Here is a 22018-nt window from a genome sequence, read left to right on the forward strand (position 1 = left end):
GAACTGGGCAAAGGGAACCGCTTCCATTGACGCCACCATCTGACCCAGCACCTGCATGAGGTGTCTGATGGAATGACGGCGGTGAGAGAGCGCAGAGAGCGCACCGCTAGACGAAGGGACTGCTGTTTGACTAAGGGCAACTTGACAAGTGCCGGCAGAGTCTCGAATTGCATCCCTAGGTACATAAGTACCTGGGTCGGGGTCAGAGTGGACTTGGGCAGGTTGACAAGCCACCCGAACTGAACTAGCGTGGCGAGAGTGAGAGAGACACTCCGCTGGCAGTCTACACTGGATGAGGCCTTGACTAGAAGGTCGTCCAGGTAAGGAATCACTGCCAATCCCTGGAGCTGCAGGACCGCAACCACTGCTGCCATGACCTTGGTGAACACTCGAGGGGCCGTGGCTAAGCCAAAGGGAAGAGCCACGAACTGGAAATGTTCCTCTCCGATTGCAAAGCGTAGCCAACGCTGGTGTGAGACCGCAATAGGCACATGCAGATAGGCATCTCTGATGTCGATGGATGCCAGAAAATCTCCTTGGGTCATTGAGGCAATGACCGATCTCAGAGATTCCATGCGAAAGTGCCGCACCTGAACATGCTTGTTGAGAAGCTTGAGATCCAGGATGGGCTGGAAGGAACCGTCCTTCTTGGGGACTAGAAAGAGGTTTGAGTAGAAACCGCTGAACCGTTCCCGGGCGGGAACCGGAACAATTACCCCGTTGGCCTGCAGGGATGCCACGGCCTGAGAGAAGGCGGCGGCCTTGGAGCAAGGGGGTGTGGACAGAAAAAATCTGTTTGGCGGGCTGGAAGAAAATTCTATCCTGTAGCCGTGGGAGATGATATCCCGCACCCACTGATCGGCGACGTGTTGGAACCACACGTCTCCAAAGTGGGAGAGCCTGCCACCGACCAAGGACGTTGCTGGCGCAGCCAGATAGTCAAGAGGAGGCTGCCTTAGTGGCAGCGGCTCCTCCGGTCTTTTGAGGACGCGGCTTTGCGCGCCAGTTCGATTTACGATCCTTGGTTGCGGTAGTGGACGCGGTCGAGGGCTTAGAGGATGACCAGTTAGAGGAACGAAAGGAACGAAACCTCGATTGGATCCTGCCCTGGACAGGTTTCCTGGCCTTAGTTTGAGGCAAGGAAGTACTCTTCCCGCCAGTAGCCTCCTTAATTATGTCATCCAGCTGTTCCCCAAACAGCCGGGACCCAGCAAAAGGAAGACTCGCAAGGTACTTTTTAGAGGAAGCGTCTGCTTTCCACTCTCGAAGCCACAAGATCCTGCGGATCGCGAGGGAGTTAGCGGAGGCCACCGCCGTGCGGTGAGAAGCCTCCAGGATGGCAGACATGGCGTAGGATGCAAAAGCCGAAGCTTGAGAAGTTAAGGCCTCCATCTCAGGCATAGAGTCCCTGGTGAGGGAATGCATCTCCTCCAGAGAGGCAGAGACTGCCTTGAGAGCCCACACTGCCGCAAAAGACTGGGAGAACGAGGCTCCAGTCGCCTCATATACAGACTTGGCCAAAAGGTCAACCTGGCGGTCAGTGGGATCCTTAAGAGAAGTGCCATCAGCCACAGCTACGACTGTGCAGGCTGAGATTCTGGACACCGGAGGGTCTACCTTTGGGGACTGAGCCCATTCCTTAACCACCTCTGGTGGAAAAGGAAAACTGTCATCTGAACTACGCTTCGGAAAACGTTTGTCAGGACAGGCCCTGGGTTTGGTAACAGTGGTCTGAAAGCTGGAGTGGTTAAAAAACATACTCCTAGCTTTCTTAGGTGAGGTAAACTGGTGCATCTCTACCAGAGAGGCCTGTTCCTCTGACTCTGGTGGGTTGAGGTTCAGTACGGAGTTAATGGACGCAATCAAGTCACTAACATCCGCATCACCCTCAGACAAGTCAATGGGGTACATAGAGGTAGCGTCTGAGCCCACAGTAAACGAGTCCTCCTCGCCCTGTACCTCGGCACGTGAATCAGAGCCGTGGGAAGAGGAAGGAGAAGGGTCCCTGCGTCTCCGTTTAGGGGGACGGGGTCCTGGGACATGCTCTGGGAGCTCTGCAGAGCTAGGAGCAGCCGAAGCACCCTGAGAAGGGGGCTGATGCATGGTCAGCAGAGTCCGGGACAGCTGCCCCATGGAGTCGGCAAAAGACTGAGAAATAGCTTGTGAAAAGGATGCTACCCAAGCCGGGGGTTCAGCCACCGGGGCCGAAGCAGCCGGAGGAACCCCTGAGGAGACTCCAGGCTGAGACACAACCATATTAGCACAGGCATCACAATGTGGGTATGTGCTTGGCTCTGGCAGAATGAGCTTACATGCAGTGCATATAGCGTACATGTTTGCAGCCTTGCTCCGGGTGACAGACATGCTGCTGAGTGGAAGTTCTGCAGCAAGCAAACACTCCTGTAGAATGTCCTGAGAGTGTAATAAAAAGCCCACAACCAGAGGTTGTGGCTTAACAGACCGCTCTCTGTGTGCCCTCCGGATTCCACAGCTCAAAGCCCAAGTGAAGCGTCAGCCCTCCTAAACAGCAGCAGCTGCAGTATCCAGCGCCGTCCAGTGTAAGAACGCTGAGAAAATGGCGCTGGAAGGAGGAGGGGGGCGAGTATTCGGCCAAGAGCGGGAAAACGGAGGGCCAGGGAGAGATGCAGCGAGAGATACAGGGGAGGGAACATCTCCCCAGAGAGGAGTGCCCTCCCCTCTGCTGGCCGAGCGGTGGGCGGCGCCTGTATGCATGACATGCAGAGAAGCCGAAACCGAAACTAGGCCCAAACTAAAGCCGGGGCCTAGATTTTAAAATGCGGCCGACGAGCAGGCACCTTCGGCGCGGTTCTCAGGGGAAACCCCCAGAACCGGCCGGAATGTCAGTAACAATAAAACACATACTGTCCCCCTAATAAAAGTACCCGGGACCCCTGAAAAAACGTCTCAATACTTAGCTTTTGAGACGCAGGGCCATGTCCCTGAGGGGGGGGAACGCTCCTTCCAGCAGGAACCAGACAGGGCTGCGGATGGAGACCGGTCTCCTGCAAGCAGAGAGGACCGTGATGGCTCCCACTTCAAACCAGAGCCTCTCAGAGGATGTGAAGGAGCACGGCATGTGAAGGCTCCAGCCTTGTAAAGTCAACCTTAACAGCACCGCCGACTGAGTGGGGTGTGAAGGGACATGCCGGGAGTCCAGACTGGACCGGCTTTTCTTCTAAATCTTGAAATCAAAAAATAAAAATGAAAAAATATCAGAGAATGCAAGTGTGTGTATCCTCCTGAAACACAAAGCATTGAACTGGGTAGATTGTCATCCAGGGAGTGTATATAGCCCGGAGGGAGGAGCTACACCTTTGAGTGTAGTACTTTGTGTGTCCTCCGGAGGCGCTAGCTATACACCCATGGTCTGGGTTTCTCATGGAAGGAACGATAAAGAAAGGAAACTTTGCATGTGGACCAGATAGAGATGGAGGAAGAAAGTACACAGGTTGATAATACCCAACCCAGCCTCATCTTATCTTCTTCGCGCAGATTGGGTCATAATGAGGAGGAGGAGGAATAGATGGTTGCCTGCGCTACAGAGGGCCCACACCAGCTTCATCCCATCTGTTCAGAGTGCATGGGTTAAAGAGAAGGAGGAGATGGAGAGTTGCCCTCTTGGTCGAATCAGGGAAGCCTTGCCTGCTTGTAGTTTGGCACACATGGTAGCCTTTCCCGTGACTGTCGCATTATATACATTTTGGCCAACACTGATTATTGCTTGTTCATCCATCTCGACCCACATTACAAGAACTTTCCACTTCTTCCTGTGGCAGAGGGCTAGTAAAATGGTGCAATACCAGAAGGCCCTAGTCAAACAATTAGTACAAAAATTCCCACCTGACAACGCTGGCAGCAGAGCTCATAGTTTCTTGGGCAACCAAGGAGAAGAGATGGGTGTAACACAGCAGGTCCAACAGAAGTAGGGAACATTATTAAAGGTCTGGGACAGTTTCATTAGATCCTTCCAGCGCCCAGGCCCTGATGCGAGGGGGGAGTCTAACAAGAAGGGAAACGTTTTGGCGATGGTGAAGGAATACCTAGCCGACCATTCCAGTGTCCTCTGTTATTCCTGAGTCATACAACTATTGGGTATCCAAGATTGACACGTGGCATGAAATGTCCTTCTATAACTTGGAGGTGCTGGTCAACCCTGCTGCTAGTGTTTTGTCACAGCAGACTTTTAGTGCCACTGGGGGCATAATAACTGATAAGCGCATCCACCTTTCAACTGAAAATGCTGACAGGCTGACTCAACTGACCCACACTTCTCAACCCCACCAGAGCAGAATCAAGAGCAAATTCAAATGTACCTTTTTTTTCTGGTGTATTCACATGCAGCATTTCCCACCCAAAAAAAAAGCATACATTTCATGGTTTCTTCTTTTTCTTGTTCGCCTCCTCCACCATATTAACAGTGTCATCATGCGGTCCTTGTTCCAAATTTTTAGAGGGTCATCATGAGATTCTCGCTCATAATTTTTCCAGGGTGTGTATGATGCCCGTTTTCATATTTTTTTTCAATATGTGTAAGAGGCCTACCTCTGCAATTATCCTCCATATATAAATATATACCCCCAGGAATAAAAGTTTTCGGTCCCACTTCGGTCTCATTTTTAAGTAGTCCCACTCCTTAAGAACGGGAAAAAAATATTTTCTAAGGCCCTCCTCTATGTGTCTTCCAGGGTGTATTGCAGTCCCTCCTTCGAATGTTTGGCAGCCATTGCAGTATATGCAGTATATGCTTTATGAGTTTAGCAGTCCCACTACCCAACAATTAACAGAATATGTATAAGGCCCTCCTTTTTGTCTAATACAAGGAGTATCAGAGTCCCTCTTACCTATAATTTTTGACAGTTCTTGTTATGAGTTTCAGAATCCCAACTTGATAAATTAAACAGTATGTGTTTGTCAATGTCACACACACCATATGCCCAGATAAGGTAGTAAAATATTAAAATTACATTTACCGCTGACTACCAGTGGGTTAAGTTTTATTTCCTCTTCTACTAGGTCATCTACTATAGTCATAGGAAATGGGGAAACATGGTGAGATGTCCAGATTATTAGGCTATGTGGGTACTATGATGTTTTTGCACTTCTCAAAAACGCTGCGTTTTTGGCAGCAAAAAACACACAAAAACGCACCCGCGACAAAAACGCATGCGTTTTTACCGTGTTTCAGTGTGTTTTTGATCACTGCGTTTTGCTGCATTTTTCCAATGCATTGCATGGGTGAAAAACGCAGTAAAACGCAGGAAAGAATTGACATATCCATTTTTTTTTTGTTAGCTCGCAAACGCAGCTAAAATAAAAAAAAAAAAAATAAATAAAAAAAAAAAGTTGTGCGGGGACAGCAAAAATGAAAAGTCAGACTTTGCTGGGGAAGCAAGTCATGCAGTTATGAGCCAAAAAACGCACCAGAAAAACGCGCAAAAACACAGCGGAAAAACGCTTAGTGCGCAATACCCTTAAAGGGGTGGAGGAGGATTTTTTTCCTCTTTTTAATTTTGCCTTCTATTCTTTTATTTTCGGTTTTGTATGTTTTATTGTCAGTCCATAGAAGTGGTGTAATACTCTGACAACATTGTTCCAAGCAACCTGGGAGTCAGATGAGTCAGGTGTCTTCACCATGCGGTTATCATTCCATTTGAGCGATGTTTCCATCCACTTCAGCAATTTCCCTGTCTGCCCAACCTGCCTGTAAGTGTCTTCCAGAAAAATGCTTGCACTTACCATCGACTTCCATTATACTCTGTACTCGAATTGAGCACATCCAAGCGTCCATCGTGCTCGATTCGAGTACTGAGCAGACCTGCAGCAGTCACGGAGCATGCAGGGGTTAAATGTGATTGGCTATTTCAGCACACAACTGCATGCTCAATTATAAGACAGTGTTCACACTTATGCAACCTCAATATTTTAGTACTAATATTTGTCATTTCTCCCCTCAAAATGATTTCCGCTAGTTTCTCAATTAAATTGTGCAGAATATGGGTAACATTAAAGGGGCTGTACAAGCACAGGGCTCAAGTTTGCAGTCACTACACTGCAAACTTGTGTATCCTCAAGCGCGTACAGTGCACGCTGTTAGGATTTTCCGACGTCTTGAGATCAAGTGACCACAAGTATATATTTTGCATACTTCTGGCCAAATTCCGACTACTCGTGTGCGGCCTTGCTGAATTCACTTGTACTGAGCGAGGCTGTGCACCTCTAGTTGGCCCGTGACCGCATGTAAGCAGATACAAACCTGTTTGGAGCATGCTCGAGTACCCGCTCCAGGGGTTATATGTCCAGTACCCGCTAAAGGTGTGGCACTGGATAATCTTGACTGCACACATACTGCACGCTGTGAGGATTCGCAAGTCTGCAGTCACACAGAGTGATTGAAGACTTCAACACCAAGCCTGGACAACCTCTTTAAAGGTAGAAAAAGTTCTGAAATTATGGTTCTCGTGATGATTTTTTTATATCATGACAATAGCTGGCATTAACAGTGGCTTATTCCATTTCTTCCCATTTGAGAACACATTAATGCCTGGCTGACCGGTGTGTTCATGGGTAATGGGTGATAGAAGGAATAGCCTTTAGCAGATTGCCTTGTAAAGTGTCTGGCCACTTTGACTTGATGTCAAAGAGTCAGAATAGAAGCAGCAATGCACCTTTAGAAGGCACCCCAGGATCCATTCTGAGAAACACTAATGCATAATGGTATCTATGAAATCTACCCAACATCAAAAACGTCCCTCAGATGTCTGGATTAAATGGCAATACATTGTTTAATACCAGTGGAAAATAAACCCTGGCTGTTGTAGGCAGACAGAATGCATGAATGTGTCACCTGGTTTATCTCGCTCTGCTGCTGTAGACCATGCTGCTCCTTCTCTTCCCGCTGTTGCTGAAGCTGTTTAAATTCAGACTTGAGATTCTGGTGTTTAATCTCTACCTCAGATAGCTCTTCTTTCAGTTTCTGATTGGCTTCTCCTTTCTCGGCCACTTCCGTTTTCAGGGTCTGCTGCAGCGCTTCACTGGCAGACAGCCGTACCTGGAGCTGTTGGCACTCTACGTCTTTATGATTGAGATTAACTTGCAGGTTCTTTCTGGACATAATCTCATCATTTTGTTTTTCTTCCAACTGGGTGAATTCAAGTTCCTTCTTTAGGAGTTTCTCCACCAAGGTCTACAAAATTTAAAATCCAAGGACAAATTATTAACGTTTCTTATTCTACCATAGTATCCAGATCATTCCAACTTCTATCAATTTTGAAGCTATGAGCTTAAAGATTAACCAAAAACTTTTCTTGTCTTTGTAATCTACATTTTGCTTTGTTCCTTCTCAAGCACCAAGTTGAATGTGCTATTTTAGCTGCCTGGTTAATGCCCTTTTGGAATTGGCGTTTAACTGCTGCTCCAACAAGAAGTGGTATTTAACCACTATTTACAAAAACTCCCACTGAGAATGAGGGGAAGGATTAGGCCTAAGCCACACGGCGAGAAAATCGGTGCAAGTGGAGTGCGGTAAAACATCACATTCCACTCGGACCAATTCTAGCCTGTGTGTCAGCGCACATGAGCGATTATTTTCTCAGCCCTTATCCGAGAAAACAAATCGCAGCATGCTGCGGGTGTAGTTTGAGAATCTTTTCTCTCGCACCCATACAAGTGAATGGGGCGAGAAAGAAAGAGAAAAAAAAACGCACTGCACTTGAGGTATCCTGGTGTACCACATATGCAGAGCAAGAATCACAATAGCCGGCTACGGAGGAGAGAGGGAGAGAAATCCCTCCCTCCCCTCCTAAATGCCGACCCGCCCCCCACAGCGGAGGTCCGCTCGCACAGTTGGACCTCAGTCGCCTGGATACTAGCATGACACTCGGCTCCTGCTGTGCTGTCAGCGCTAGCAGAGTGTCATGCGAGCATCGCACTAGTGCCCCGTGTGGCCCCAGCCTTGGACCTTGTGCGCACTAGATGGAATTTCCCACGGATTACCCACGGATTCGTTGCATGTTTCGCTGCAGAAAATGTTCATAACATCTCTGCAGTGATTCACCAGCAAATACTATGGGAAAAAAAAAGCTGTGCGCACTAGGCGGATTTTGGCAGCTGCATGTTTTGCTTCGGGATTCCCGCAGCAAAAACAACTGCATGTCAATTCTTTTCCGCAGGTAGCTACAGGACTTGCTACTGGAGTAATCTCCAGTAATACCAGTCCTGGCCGCGGTTACCTGCACTGAACTCCGGAGCGGTCACCTGAGCTCCGGAGTGCAGCATAGACTAAACTGCGAGCGCCGAGTGATTGTTTCCCCGGCGATTGCAGTTTAGTTCAGGCTAGGCTGATCTCTGAAGCTCAGGTGACAGCTGTAGAGAGGCCGGGTTTGCACTCCGGAGCTGTCACTTGAGCTCCGGAGATCAGCCTGGCCTGAACTAAACGGCAATCGCCGGGGAATCAATCACTCGGCGCTCGCAGTTTAGTCTAGGCTGCACTCTGGAGCTCAGGTAACAGCTCCGGAGTTCAGTGCAGGTAACTGCGGCCAGGCCTGGTATTACTGGAGATTCCTCCAGTAGGCAGTCCGACGCTGGCTGCGGCATTTCCGCACCAAATCCGCAGCAAAACGCAACAAACCGCATGCGGATTTGGATGCGGATTCGGTGCAGTATTTTCCCGCAGGTGCGGAAATCTTACTGAGCCTCCGGAATTTTCTTAAGAAAATTCCTTTTTCTAGTGCGCACAGGGCCTTAGAAGAGCTCTCACAGAGAGAATGTTTGTAAATAGTAGTCAAGCATGGATTCTTGCTAGTGCAGCAGGTCAAAGCAGTTTCTGAAAGGCCATGAACAAAGTAGTTACAAAAACACTTTCAGCATGGTGTTTGAAAGAGAAGGGAGCAAAGTAAGATAATGGAATACATAACAAAAATTCAGAACATTGCAGAGACCAATCAATTCTAAAAAGTTTAGATGTTCAAGCATCTTTCAAGATTCTTTACATGTACTGTAGTGTGCAAACGTTTTAGGCAGTTGTGAAAAAATACTGCAAAGTCAGAATGCTTTCAAAATAGCAGTATTAATAGTTTGCATTTTATTAATAAAATAAAAAAAATAAATGAAATCTAAATAGAATGTCTTCAAAACAGCATCAAAGCATTAATTCTTCTAGATACAATTGCACAATTTATTTATTTAAGGAATTCAGCATTGAAGCTATTCCAAACATCTTGGAGAACTAAGCACAAATCTTCTGTGGATTAAAAGAGGGCAAAAATAGAGCAACTATAAAGACCAAATATAAAAAAAAAACTCACCAGAAAAAAAGCCACCAGCCAACTGAGGTCAAAATGGCAAATGCATTCGCAGGACGCAGCCGGCCCCCTATGATAAAGGTGGGAGTAACACAGGTGCAGAATACCGATGAGACAGCCACTCTCAACCTACCAACTCATGGAGGGGGTGGCTGCTGTTATTAAACATGCACATTAATGAGGTTTTACATAGGGCACCAGTCACACAGATAAGTGCAATGCTGTCTGGCTCACAGCCTATTGATGATGCCCTTCTATTAGATCAGGCGGACTACTCAGCACTATATAAGTGCACTAGCACACATGACAGACACCCCAAAAGGGCCCGGCTGCATCCTGTGAAAAATTGTGTAATAAAAATGATGTACAGTGAAATAAAAATGTAAAAGTCCTGTGTGCTGCATCCTGCGAGTGCATTTGCCATTTTGACCTGAGTTGGCTAGTGGCTTATTTCTGTTTTTTTTATTTTTTTCCTTTGAATTTATGTCCTTTTCGGTGAATTATTTTCAACTATAAAAACCACCAAAACGAATATGATGTGTAGTAAATAAAAAAAACAAAAAAAAAACACGTTATTAACATGTTAAAAGACATTCGGTAAATATATACCACATTACAGTCACGGAAGAAAAACATTTTTGAGGAGGAACAATCATAGCGTATGTGTACACATATCCCTTGAGAAAGCATTATAGCGAAATGCGCGTCGGGCGGTGTGGAGGACATCACTATGGGTAAGCTGCACATCATACACATGCTGATATTGTGATATATACCCATACATTACTTCTAGGAACACTTGAGATATGAGTTGAGGCTCTGAAGCTATCTATATACGGGGATTTACTAATAAATCTATATGAATCTATTTATCTATCTATATCCCACAAAATGCCGCCTTCTCAACAAACTAGTCATAGTGATGTCATGTTTACACAGGATCTGTTTTCATAATGTTTTTGTAGTGTATATTTCTTTATGCATTTTTTCAATCCATTTGTTTGTTGTTTTGCATATTACATATTCTTTGCTGTACATAAGAAATATGGTGTTATTTCTTTTTTGTAGAATTGGCAGTCTGTGCATATAAAGGGCAGGTCAGAGTCGAATCACCATAAAAACATGCCATAGATTTTTACAGTGTTTCCATATAAGCGTTGGGGCCATGACACATACCTCGTTTTTCTGTGACAGCTCAGTCAAGGAACTTTTGAGCTGCTGTAGTTCTTGCACATACACCGCAACTTCCTGGGGTCCTTTTTCAAGCTCTGTTTTTAATTGGTTAATAGTGGCCTAAATAAAAAGAAACAACAAGACTACACTTAACAGATAATTCTAGTAAGACAATGATGGAACATTAGATCATTAAAGTGCATCTGTCAGGTCTACTATATCAGGGGTCTCAAACCGGGCTGGGTGTATGGGCCGCACATAGAAAAAAAAATTATATGGCTGGCCTCATTCTTTGCAGTGCCAAGTGACATTTTAGGGATTCCATGTATTTTCTTCTATACATCTCTGGATCACTTTTTGTGAACATTTTTTGCTTGTTTATTAAAACAAACCTGCTCTATTTTGTTACGTTTATATGTAAAAAAGCATTTTTAATGGTAAAAACATTTTTTTCTCTCTTTCTTGTGTCTTGTACTAATGGGCCCATCCTAATGCGCCCACCCTTGTGCCCTGCAGCACAGTGCCCATCCCTGCAGCACAGTGCCCATCCCTGCAGCACAGTGCCCATCCCTGCAGCACAGTGCCCATCCCTGCAGCACAGTGCCCATCCCTGCAGCACAGTGCCCATCCCTGCAGCACAGTGCCCATCCCTGCAGCACAGTGCCCATCCCTGCAGCACTGTGCCCATCCCTGCAGCACTGTGCCCATCCCTGTAGCACTGTGCTCATCCCTGTAGCACTGTGCCTATCCCATCATCATGGCATGCGAGTGTCCCTGCGACTGAGGTCCGACCGTGCGAGCGGACCTCAGCTGCGGGGGAGTGGGCCAGCACTGAGGAGGGGTGGGCAGGCGCTGAGGAGGGGCAGGCAGGCACTGAGGAGGGGATGGAGGGATTTATCTCACTCTCTCCTCTGTTGCCGGCTATTGCCATTCTCACCCTGCACTCGCGGTACACCGGTGTACCGCGAGTGCAGTGCAATTTTTCTCTCGCCCTATACACTTAAATGGGTGCGAGAGAAAGAAACTCGCATTGCACCTGCAGCATGCAGCAATTGTTTTCTCGGTCCAATTAGGGCTGAGAAAATAATCGCTCATGGGTGCTGACACACAGGCTAACATTGGTCCGAGCGGAATGCGATGTTTTATCGCACTCCACTCGCACCGTTTTTCTTGCCGTCTGTCTTAGGCCTTATTACAGTAGAAATCTCCTTTCATGGCCAGATATAGATGTGCATCCACAGCATTAGAAATCCAGATTTTGGACTGTCTTCTCTAATGTAAAGGTTCATCCTGGCGTAGTCTCCCCATTGTAAACTCCATCCAGTGTCACACATTATCTGAGGCACTAAGATGAGAGGATTAGAGTTCAGCAAGTATCAACTGTAACTATTCGTACTCGCTATATTCATAATGAATACTGTCTAATTCTTGTGTATTCATTCCGAATAGAATGTGCAATGCAAGTCAGTGGGGAAAACTCGCAATGCTACTCGCATGAATAGTATGGCATTCGGGTTACTCGTTAATTTGCGAGTTTTTATAATGGACAGTATTTGTTCTGAGTATAGTAAGTACGAATAGTTAGGTACTTGCTCCACTCTAGGTAGAATAATCACAGCATACTGACACAGAGGTAGAGAAGCTTCTGGAGCAGCCCTTCCTCATTGCTCTGGTTTGTGTTCTCCTAAATATATTACTGAAGACAGAAATGTAAACAAGATGGCCCAAATAAATCAAAAATTCATATATGTATATATACTTCTGATTTATAATAAGTTGCAGCAAGCAGTATGCTATAAAGCAGGGGTCTCAAACACGCGGCCCGTCAGGCTGCTTCGTGCAGCCCCCAGGCTCGGGCCCCTGTCACTATCGCGGCCGGTGCAGGGGCCGCAGCCACTGTCTGCACTTTGTTAAATGTGTTTTGCTGGTGTGCGCCCTCAGAAGCAAGGACTGTGCGCGCGCAGTGCCGGCAAAACATTCATCTGACATAAAATCGCTGCCAGTGGCTGCGGTCCCTGCACCAGCCGCGATAGTCACCGGGGCACGGCCTGCAGACAGCAAGAAGCAGAGATGAGGAGCCGAGGGAACGCGGGACAGGTGAGAAGAATGGTGGTTTTTTATTTTTTGTGTATGTGAAGGACAGCACATTAACCCCTTAGCGACCTATGACGTACTGGGTACATCATGGCTCCCTGGTACTTAAGGACCCATGACATACCCAGTACGTCATGGCGAAATCGCGGCCCCGGTGGCTGCGATCGCCGTTTGCATTGCCAATAGCAAATACCTTAGATTCGGGGAGGAGGGGACCTCAGGAGCGGTGGTGTCTCCTCCCCGGACCTACGGAGGCTGTGAGGCGTTCGTCAGCCAATCACAGCCACTGTAATGTTCCAGCCATTGAAAATGGCTGTAACATTGAAATCCAGCCATGATCAGTGCAGCTGTAGCACCGATCATTGGCTGGAGCTGTGCGACCTCAGTTTCACCCGCCCCCAGCTCTGATTGGAGAGACCGGCCTTGTGACTGATCTGTCCAATCACTGTGGATCTGGGGCCAGAGACAGCCCCCTCAGCTTCACTCAGGAATCTGTGGGTGGAAGCCGAGAACGATCGGTAAATTATCACCTTTCACCCGCTGCCGCCACTACCCCCCCATTACTACAGGATGGGGACATTACTATAGAATAGGGACAAGGGGGGCACATGTCTATAGAATAGGGACAAGGTGGGCACGTCTATAGAATAGGGACAAGGTGGGCACATGTCTATAGGATGGGGACAAGGTGGGCACATGTCTATAGGATGGGGACAAGGTGGGAACATGTCTATATGATGGGGACAAGGTGGGAACATGTCTATAGAATGGGGACAAGGTGGGCACATGTCTATAGAATAGGGACAAGGTGGGCACATGTCTATAGGATGGGGACAAGGTGGGCACATGTCTATAGAATAGGGACAAGGTGGGCACATGTCTATAGAATAGGGACAAGGTGGGCACATGTCTATAGAATAGGGACAAGGTGGGCACATGTCTATAGGATGGGGACAAGGTGGGCACATGTCTATAGGATGGGGACAAGGTGGGCACATGTCTATAGAATAAGGACAAGGCGGGCACGTCTATAGAATAGGGACAAGGTGGGCACGTCTATAGAATAGGGACAAGGTGGGCACATGTCTATAGAATAGGGACAAGGTGGGCACATGTCTATAGAATAGGGACAAGGTGGGCACATGTCTATAGAATAGGGACAAGGTGGGCACATGTCTATAGAATAGGGACAAGGTGGGCACATGTCTATAGAATAGGGACAAGGTGGGCACATGTCTATAGGATGGGGACAAGGTGGGCACATGTCTATAGGATGGGGACAAGGTGGGCACATGTCTATAGGATGGGGACAAGGTGGGCACATGTCTATAGGATGGGGACAAGGTGGGCACATGTCTATAGAATAGGGACAAGGTGGGCACATGTCTATAGAATAGGGACAAGGTGGGCACATGTCTATAGAATAGGGACAAGGTGGGCACATGTCTATAGAATAGGGACAAGGTGGGCACATGTCTATAGAATAGGGACAAGGTGGGCACATGTCTATAGAATAGGGACAAGGTGGGCACATGTCTATAGAATAGGGACAAAGTGGGCACATGTCTATAGAATAGGGACAAAGTGGGCACATGTCTATAGAATAGGGACAAGGTGGGCACATGTCTATAGGATGGGGACAAGGTGGGCACATGTCTATAGGATGGGGACAAGGTGGGCACATGTCTATAGGATGGGGACAAGGTGGGCACATGTCTATAGGATGGGGACAAGGTGGGCACATGTCTATAGGATGGGGACAAGGTGGGCACATGTCTATAGAATAAGGACAAGGTGGGCACGTCTATAGAATAGGGACAAGGTGGGCACATGTCTATAGAATAGGGACAAGGTGGGCACATGTCTATAGAATAGGGACAAGGTGGGCACATGACTATAGGATAGGGACAAGGTGGGCACATTACTATAGGATGGGGACAAGGTGGGCACATGTCTATAGGATGGGGACAAGGTGGGCACATGTCTATAGGATGGGGACAAGGTGGGCACCTTACTATAGAATAGGGACAAGGTGGGCACATGTCTATAGAATAGGGACAAGGTGGGCACCTTACTATAGAATAGGGACAAGGTGGGCACATGTCTATAGAATAGGGACAAGGTGGGCACATGTCTATAGAATGGGGACAAGGTGGGCACATGACTATAGAATGGGGACAAGGTGGGCACATGTCTATAGGATGGGGACAAGGTGGGCACATTACTAAAAGATGGGGACATTACAAGGATGGCCATAATACTATTGGATGGGGACATTAGAACAGGGACAAGGCTGGGGTCATTACTATAGGATGGGGACAAGGTGGGCACATGTCTATAGGATGGGGACAAGGTGGGCACATGTCTATAGAATAAGGACAAGGTGGGCACGTCTATAGAATAGGGACAAGGTGGGCACATGTCTATAGAATAGGGACAAGGTGGGCACATGTCTATAGAATAGGGACAAGGTGGGCACATGTCTATAGGATGGGGACAAGGGGGGCACATGTCTATAGGATGGGGACAAGGGGGGCACATGTCTATAGGATAGGGACAAGGTGGGCACATGTCTATAGAATAGGGACAAGGTGGGCACATGTCTATAGAATAGGGACAAGGTGGGCACATGTCTATAGAATAGGGACAAGGTGGGCACATGTCTATAGAATAGGGACAAGGTGTGCACATGTCTATAGAATAGGGACAAGGTGGGCACATGTCTATAGGATGGGGACAAGGTGGGCACATGTCTATAGGATGGGGACAAGGTGGGCACATGTCTATAGGATGAGGACAAGGTGGGCACATGTCTATAGGATGGGGACAAGGTGGGCACCTTACTATAGAATAGGGACAAGGTGGGCACATGTCTATAGAATAGGGACAAGGTGGGCACCTTACTATAGAATAGTGATAAGGTGGGCACATGTCTATAGAGTAGGGACAAGGTGGGCACATGACTATAGAATGGGGACAAGGTGGGCACATGACTATAGAATGGGGACAAGGTGGGCACATGTCTATAGGATGGGGACAAGGTGGGCACATTACTAAAAGATGGGGACATTACAAGGATGGCCATAATACTATTGGATGGGGACATTAGAATAGGGACAAGGCTGGGGTCATTACTATAGGATGGGGACAAGGTGGGCACATGTCTATAGGATGGGGACAAGGTGGGCACATGTCTATAGGATGGGGACAAGGTGGGCACATGTCTATAGGATGGGGACAAGGTGGGCACATGTCTATAGAATAGGGACAAGGTGGGCACATGTCTATAGAATAGGGACAAGGTGGGCACATGTCTATAGAATAGGGACAAGGTGAGCACATGTCTATAGAATAGGGACAAGGTGGGCACATGTCTATAGGATGGGGACAAGGTGGGCACATGTCTATAAGATGGGGACAAGGTGGGCACATGTCTATAAGATGGGGACAAGGTGGGCACATGTCTATAGGATGGGGACAAGGTGGGCACATGACTACAGGATAGGGACAAGGTGGGCACATGTCTATAGGATGGGGACAAGGTGGGCACATGTCTATAGGATGGGGACAAGGTGGGCACATGTCTATAGAATAAGGACAAAGTGGGCACGTCTATAGAATAGGGACAAGGTGGGCACATGTCTATAGAATAGGGACAAGGTGGGCACATGACTATAGGATAGGGACAAGGTGGGCACATGACTATAGGATAGGGACAAGGTGGGCACATGACTATAGGATAGGGACAAGGTGGGCACATGTCTATAGGATGAGGACAAGGTGGGCACATGTCTATAGGATGGGGACAAGGTGGGCACCTTACTATAGAATAGGGACAAGGTGGGCACATGTCTATAGAATAGGGACAAGGTGGGCACCTTACTTTAGAATAGGGACAAGGTGGGCACATGTCTATAGAATGGGGACAAGGTGGGCACATGACTATAGAATGGGGACAAGGTGGGCACATGTCTATAGGATGGGGACAAGGTGGGCACATGTCTATAGAATAGGGACAAGGGGGGCACATGTCTATAGAATAGGGACAAGGTGGGCACATGTCTATAGGATGGGGACAAGGTGGGCACATGTCTATAGAATAGGGACAAGGTGGGCACATGTCTATAGAATAGGGACAAGGTGGGCACATGTCTATAGAATAGGGACAAGGTGGGCACATGTCTATAGGATGGGGACAAGGGGGGCACATGTCTATAGGATGGGGACAAGGGGGGCACATGTCTATAGAATAGGGACAAGGTGGGCACATGTCTATAGATAGGGACAAGGTGGGCACATGTCTATAGAATAGGGACAAGGTGGGCACATGTCTATAGGATGGGGACAAGGTGGGCACATGTCTATAGGATGGGGACAAGGTGGGCACATGTCTATAGGATGGGGACAAGGTGGGCACATGTCTATAGAATAAGGACAAGGTGGGCACATGTCTATAGAATAGGGACAAGGTGGGCACATGTCTATAGAATAGGGACAAGGTGGGCACATGTCTATAGGATGGGGACAAGGTGGGCACATGTCTATAGGATGGGGACAAGGTGGGCACATGTCTATAGGATGGGGACAAGGTGGGCACATGTCTATAGAATAAGGACAAGGTGGGCACATGTCTATAGAATAGGGACAAGGTGGGCACATGTCTATAGAATAGGGACAAGGTGGGCACATGTCTATAGAATAGGGACAAGGTGGGCACATGTCTATAGAATATGGACAAGGTGGGCACATGTCTATAGAATAGGGACAAGGTGGGCACATGTCTATAGGATGGGGACAAGGTGGGCACATGTCTATAGGATGGGGACAAGGTGGGCACATGTCTATAGGATGGGGACAAGGTGGGCACATGACTACAGGATGGGGACAAGGTGGGCACATGTCTATAGGATGGGGACAAGGTGGGCACATGTCTATAGGATGGGGACAAGGTGGGCACATGTCTATAGGATGGGGACAAGGTGGGCACATGTCTATAGGATGGGGACAAGGTGGGCACATGTCTATAGAATAGGGACAAGGTGGGCACATGTCTATAGAATATGGACAAGGTGGGCACATGTCTATAGAATAGGGACAAGGTGGGCACATGTCTATAGAATAGGGACAAGGTGGGCACATGTCTATAGGATGGGGACAAGGTGGGCACATGTCTATAGGATGGGGACAAGGTGGGCACATGTCTATAGAATAAGGACAAGGTGGGCACATGTCTATAGAATAGGGACAAGGTGGGCACATGTCTATAGAATAGGGACAAGGTGGGCACATGTCTTTAGAATAGGGACAAGGTGGGCACATGTCTATAGAATATGGACAAGGTGGGCACATGTCTATAGAATAGGGACAAGGTGGGCACATGTCTATAGGATGGGGACAAGGTGGGCACATGTCTATAGGATGGGGACAAGGTGGGCACATGTCTATAGGATGGGGACAAGGTGGGCACATGACTACAGGATGGGGACAAGGTGGGCACATGACTACAGGATAGGGACAAGGTGGGCACATGTCTATAGGATGGGGACAAGGTGGGCACATGTCTATAGGATGGGGACAAGGTGGGCACATGTCTATAGGATGGGGACAAGGTGGGCACATGTCTATAGGATGGGGACAAGGTGGGCACATGTCTATAGAATAAGGACAAGGTGGGCACATGTCTATAGGATGGGGACAAGGTGGGCACATGTCTATAGGATGGGGACAAGGTGGGCACATGTCTATAGAATAGGGACAAGGTGGGCACATGTCTATACAATAGGGACAAGGTGGGCACATGACTATAGGATAGGGACAAGGTGGGCACATGTCTATAGGATGAGGACAAGGTGGGCACATGTCTATAGGATGGGGACAAGGTGGGCACATGTCTATAGGATGGGGACAAGGTGGGCACATGTCTATAGAATAAGGACAAGGTGGGCACGTCTATAGAATAGGGACAAGGTGGGCACATGTCTATAGAATAGGGACAAGGTGGGCACATGTCTATAGAATAGGGACAAGGTGGGCACATGTCTATAGAATAGGGACAAGGTGGGCACATGTCTATAGAATAGGGACAAGGTGGGCACATGTCTATAGAATAGGGACAAGGTGAGCACATGTCTATAGAATAGGGACAAGGTGGGCACATGTCTATAGGATGGGGACAAGGTGGGCACATGTCTATAAGATGGGGACAAGGTGGGCACATGTCTATAGGATGGGGACAAGGTGGGCACATGACTACAGGATAGGGACAAGGTGGGCACATGTCTATTGGATGGGGACAAGGTGGGCACATGTCTATAGGATGGGGACAAGGTGGGCACATGTCTATAGGATGGGGACAAGGTGGGCACATGTCTATAGGATGGGGACAAGGTGGGCACATGTCTATAGAATAAGGACAAAGTGGGCACGTCTATAGAATAGGGACAAGGTGGGCACATGTCTATAGAATAGGGACAAGGTGGGCACATGACTATAGGATAGGGACAAGGTGGGCACATGTCTATAGGATGGGGACAAGGTGGGCACATGTCTATAGGATGGGGACAAGGTGGGCACCTTACTATAGAATAGGGACAAGGTGGGCACATGTCTATAGAATAGGGACAAGGTGGGCACCTTACTATAGAATAGTGATAAGGTGGGCACATGTCTATAGAATAGGGACAAGGTGGGCACATGACTATAGAATGGGGACAAGGTGGGCACATGACTATAGAATGGGGACAAGGTGGGCACATGACTATAGAATGGGGACAAGGTGGGCACATGTCTATAGGATGGGGACAAGGTGGGCACATTACTAAAAGATGGGGACATTACAAGGATGGCCATAATACTATTGGATGGGGACATTAGAATAGGGACAAGGCTGGGGTCATTACTATAGGATGGGGACAAGGTGGGCACATGTCTATAGGATGGGGACAAGGTGGGCACATGTCTATAGGATGGGGACAAGGTGGGCACATGTCTATAGAATAAGGACAAGGTGGGCACATGTCTATAGAATAGGGACAAGGTGGGCACATGTCTATAGAATAGGGACAAGGTGGGCACATGTCTATAGAATAGGGACAAGGTGGGCACATGTCTATAGAATAGGGACAAGGTGGGCACATGTCTATAGAATAGGGACAAGGTGGGCACATGTCTATAGAATAGGGACAAGGTGGGCACATGTCTATAGGATGGGGACAAGGTGGGCACATGTCTATAGGATGGGGACAAGGTGGGCACATGTCTATAGGATGGGGACAAGGTGGGCACATGTCTATAGGATGGGGACAAGGTGGGCACATGTCTATAGGATGGGGACAAGGTGGGCACATGACTACAGGATAGGGACAAGGTGGGCACATGTCTATTGGATGGGGACAAGGTGGGCACATGTCTATAGGATGGGGACAAGGTGGGCACATGTCTATAGGATGGGGACAAGGTGGGCACATGTCTATAGAATAAGGACAAAGTGGGCACGTCTATAGAATAGGGACAAGGTGGGCACATGTCTATAGAATAGGGACAAGGTGGGCACATGACTATAGGATAGGGACAAGGTGGGCACATGTCTATAGGATGGGGACAAGGTGGGCACATGTCTATAGGATGGGGACAAGGTGGGCACCTTACTATAGAATAGGGACAAGGTGGGCACATGTCTATAGAATAGGGACAAGGTGGGCACCTTACTATAGAATAGTGATAAGGTGGGCACATGTCTATAGAATAGGGACAAGGTGGGCACATGACTATAGAATGGGGACAAGGTGGGCACATGACTATAGAATGGGGACAAGGTGGGCACATGACTATAGAATGGGGACAAGGTGGGCACATGTCTATAGGATGGGGACAAGGTGGGCACATTACTAAAAGATGGGGACATTACAAGGATGGCCATAATACTATTGGATGGGGACATTAGAATAGGGACAAGGCTGGGGTCATTACTATAGGATGGGGACAAGGTGGGCACATGTCTATAGGATGGGGACAAGGTGGGCACATGTCTATAGGATGGGGACAAGGTGGGCACATGTCTATAGAATAAGGACAAGGTGGGCACATGTCTATAGAATAGGGACAAGGTGGGCACATGTCTATAGAATAGGGACAAGGTGGGCACATGTCTATAGAATAGGGACAAGGTGGGCACATGTCTATAGAATAGGGACAAGGTGGGCACATGTCTATAGAATAGGGACAAGGTGGGCACATGTCTATAGAATAGGGACAAGGTGGGCACATGTCTATAGGATGGGGACAAGGTGGGCACATGTCTATAGGATGGGGACAAGGTGGGCACATGTCTATAGGATGGGGACAAGGTGGGCACATGTCTATAGGATGGGGACAAGGTGGGCACATGTCTATAGGATGGGGACAAGGTGGGCACATGTCTATAGGATGGGGACAAGGTGGGCACATGTCTATAGGATGGGGACAAGGTGGGCACATGTCTATAGGATGGGGACAAGGTGGGCACATGTCTATAGGATGGGGACAAGGTGGGCACATGTCTATACAATAGGGACAAGGTGGGCACATGTCTATAGAATAGGGACAAGGTGGGCACATGACTATAGGATAGGGACAAGGTGGGCACATGACTATAGGATAGGGACAAGGTGGGCACATGACTATAGGATGGGGACAAGGTGGGCACCTTACTATAGAATAGGGACAAGGTGGGCACATGTCTATAGAATAGGGACAAGGTGGGCACCTTACTATAGAATAGGGACAAGGTGGGCACATGTCTATAGAATAGGGACAAGGTGGGCACATGTCTATAGAATGGGGACAAGGTGGGCACATGTCTATAGAATGGGGACAAGGTGGGCACATGTCTATAGGATGGGGACAAGGTGGGCACATGTCTATAGAATAGGGACAAGGGGGGCACATGTCTATAGAATAGGGACAAGGGGGGCACATGTCTATAGAATAGGGACAAGGTGGGCACATGTCTATAGAATAGGGACAAGGTGGGCACATGTCTATAGGATGGGGACAAGGTGGGCACATGTCTATAGAATAGGGACAAGGTGGGCACATGTCTATAGAATAGGGACAAGGTGGGCACATGTCTATAGAATAGGGACAAGGTGGGCACATGTCTATAGGATGGGGACAAGGGGGCACATGTCTATAGGATGGGGACAAGGGGGGCACATGTCTATAGAATAGGGACAAGGTGGGCACATGTCTATAGAATAGGGACAAGGTGGGCACATGTCTATAGAATAGGGACAAGGTGGGCACATGTCTATAGAATAGGGACAAGGTGGGCACATGTCTATAGAATAGGGACAAGGTGGGCACATGTCTATAGGATGGGGACAAGGTGGGCACATGTCTATAGAATAAGGACAAGGTGGGCACATGTCTATAGAATAGGGACAAGGTGGGCA

The 22018-nt window shown here is 48.1% G+C and overlaps 1 protein-coding gene across 3 annotated transcripts in view; it reads right to left on the reverse strand.

The window, feature by feature from the left end:
- The window catches only part of EEA1 (early endosome antigen 1), a 302741-nt gene that overhangs the window by 148249 nt on the left and 132474 nt on the right, over positions 1-22018 (reverse strand). For all 3 annotated transcript variants that reach the window (XM_075344800.1, XM_075344799.1, XM_075344801.1), the window contains 2 exons: positions 10497-10613; positions 6866-7204 (listed from right to left, as the gene is read on the reverse strand). In XM_075344800.1, coding sequence (XP_075200915.1) covers positions 6866-7204; positions 10497-10613 — 456 coding nt within the window. The remainder of the gene's footprint in view (positions 1-6865; positions 7205-10496; positions 10614-22018) is intronic.

The sequence above is a fragment of the Anomaloglossus baeobatrachus genome, chromosome 4 (genome assembly GCF_048569485.1).
Source record: "Anomaloglossus baeobatrachus isolate aAnoBae1 chromosome 4, aAnoBae1.hap1, whole genome shotgun sequence".
NCBI lineage: Eukaryota > Metazoa > Chordata > Amphibia > Anura > Aromobatidae > Anomaloglossus > Anomaloglossus baeobatrachus.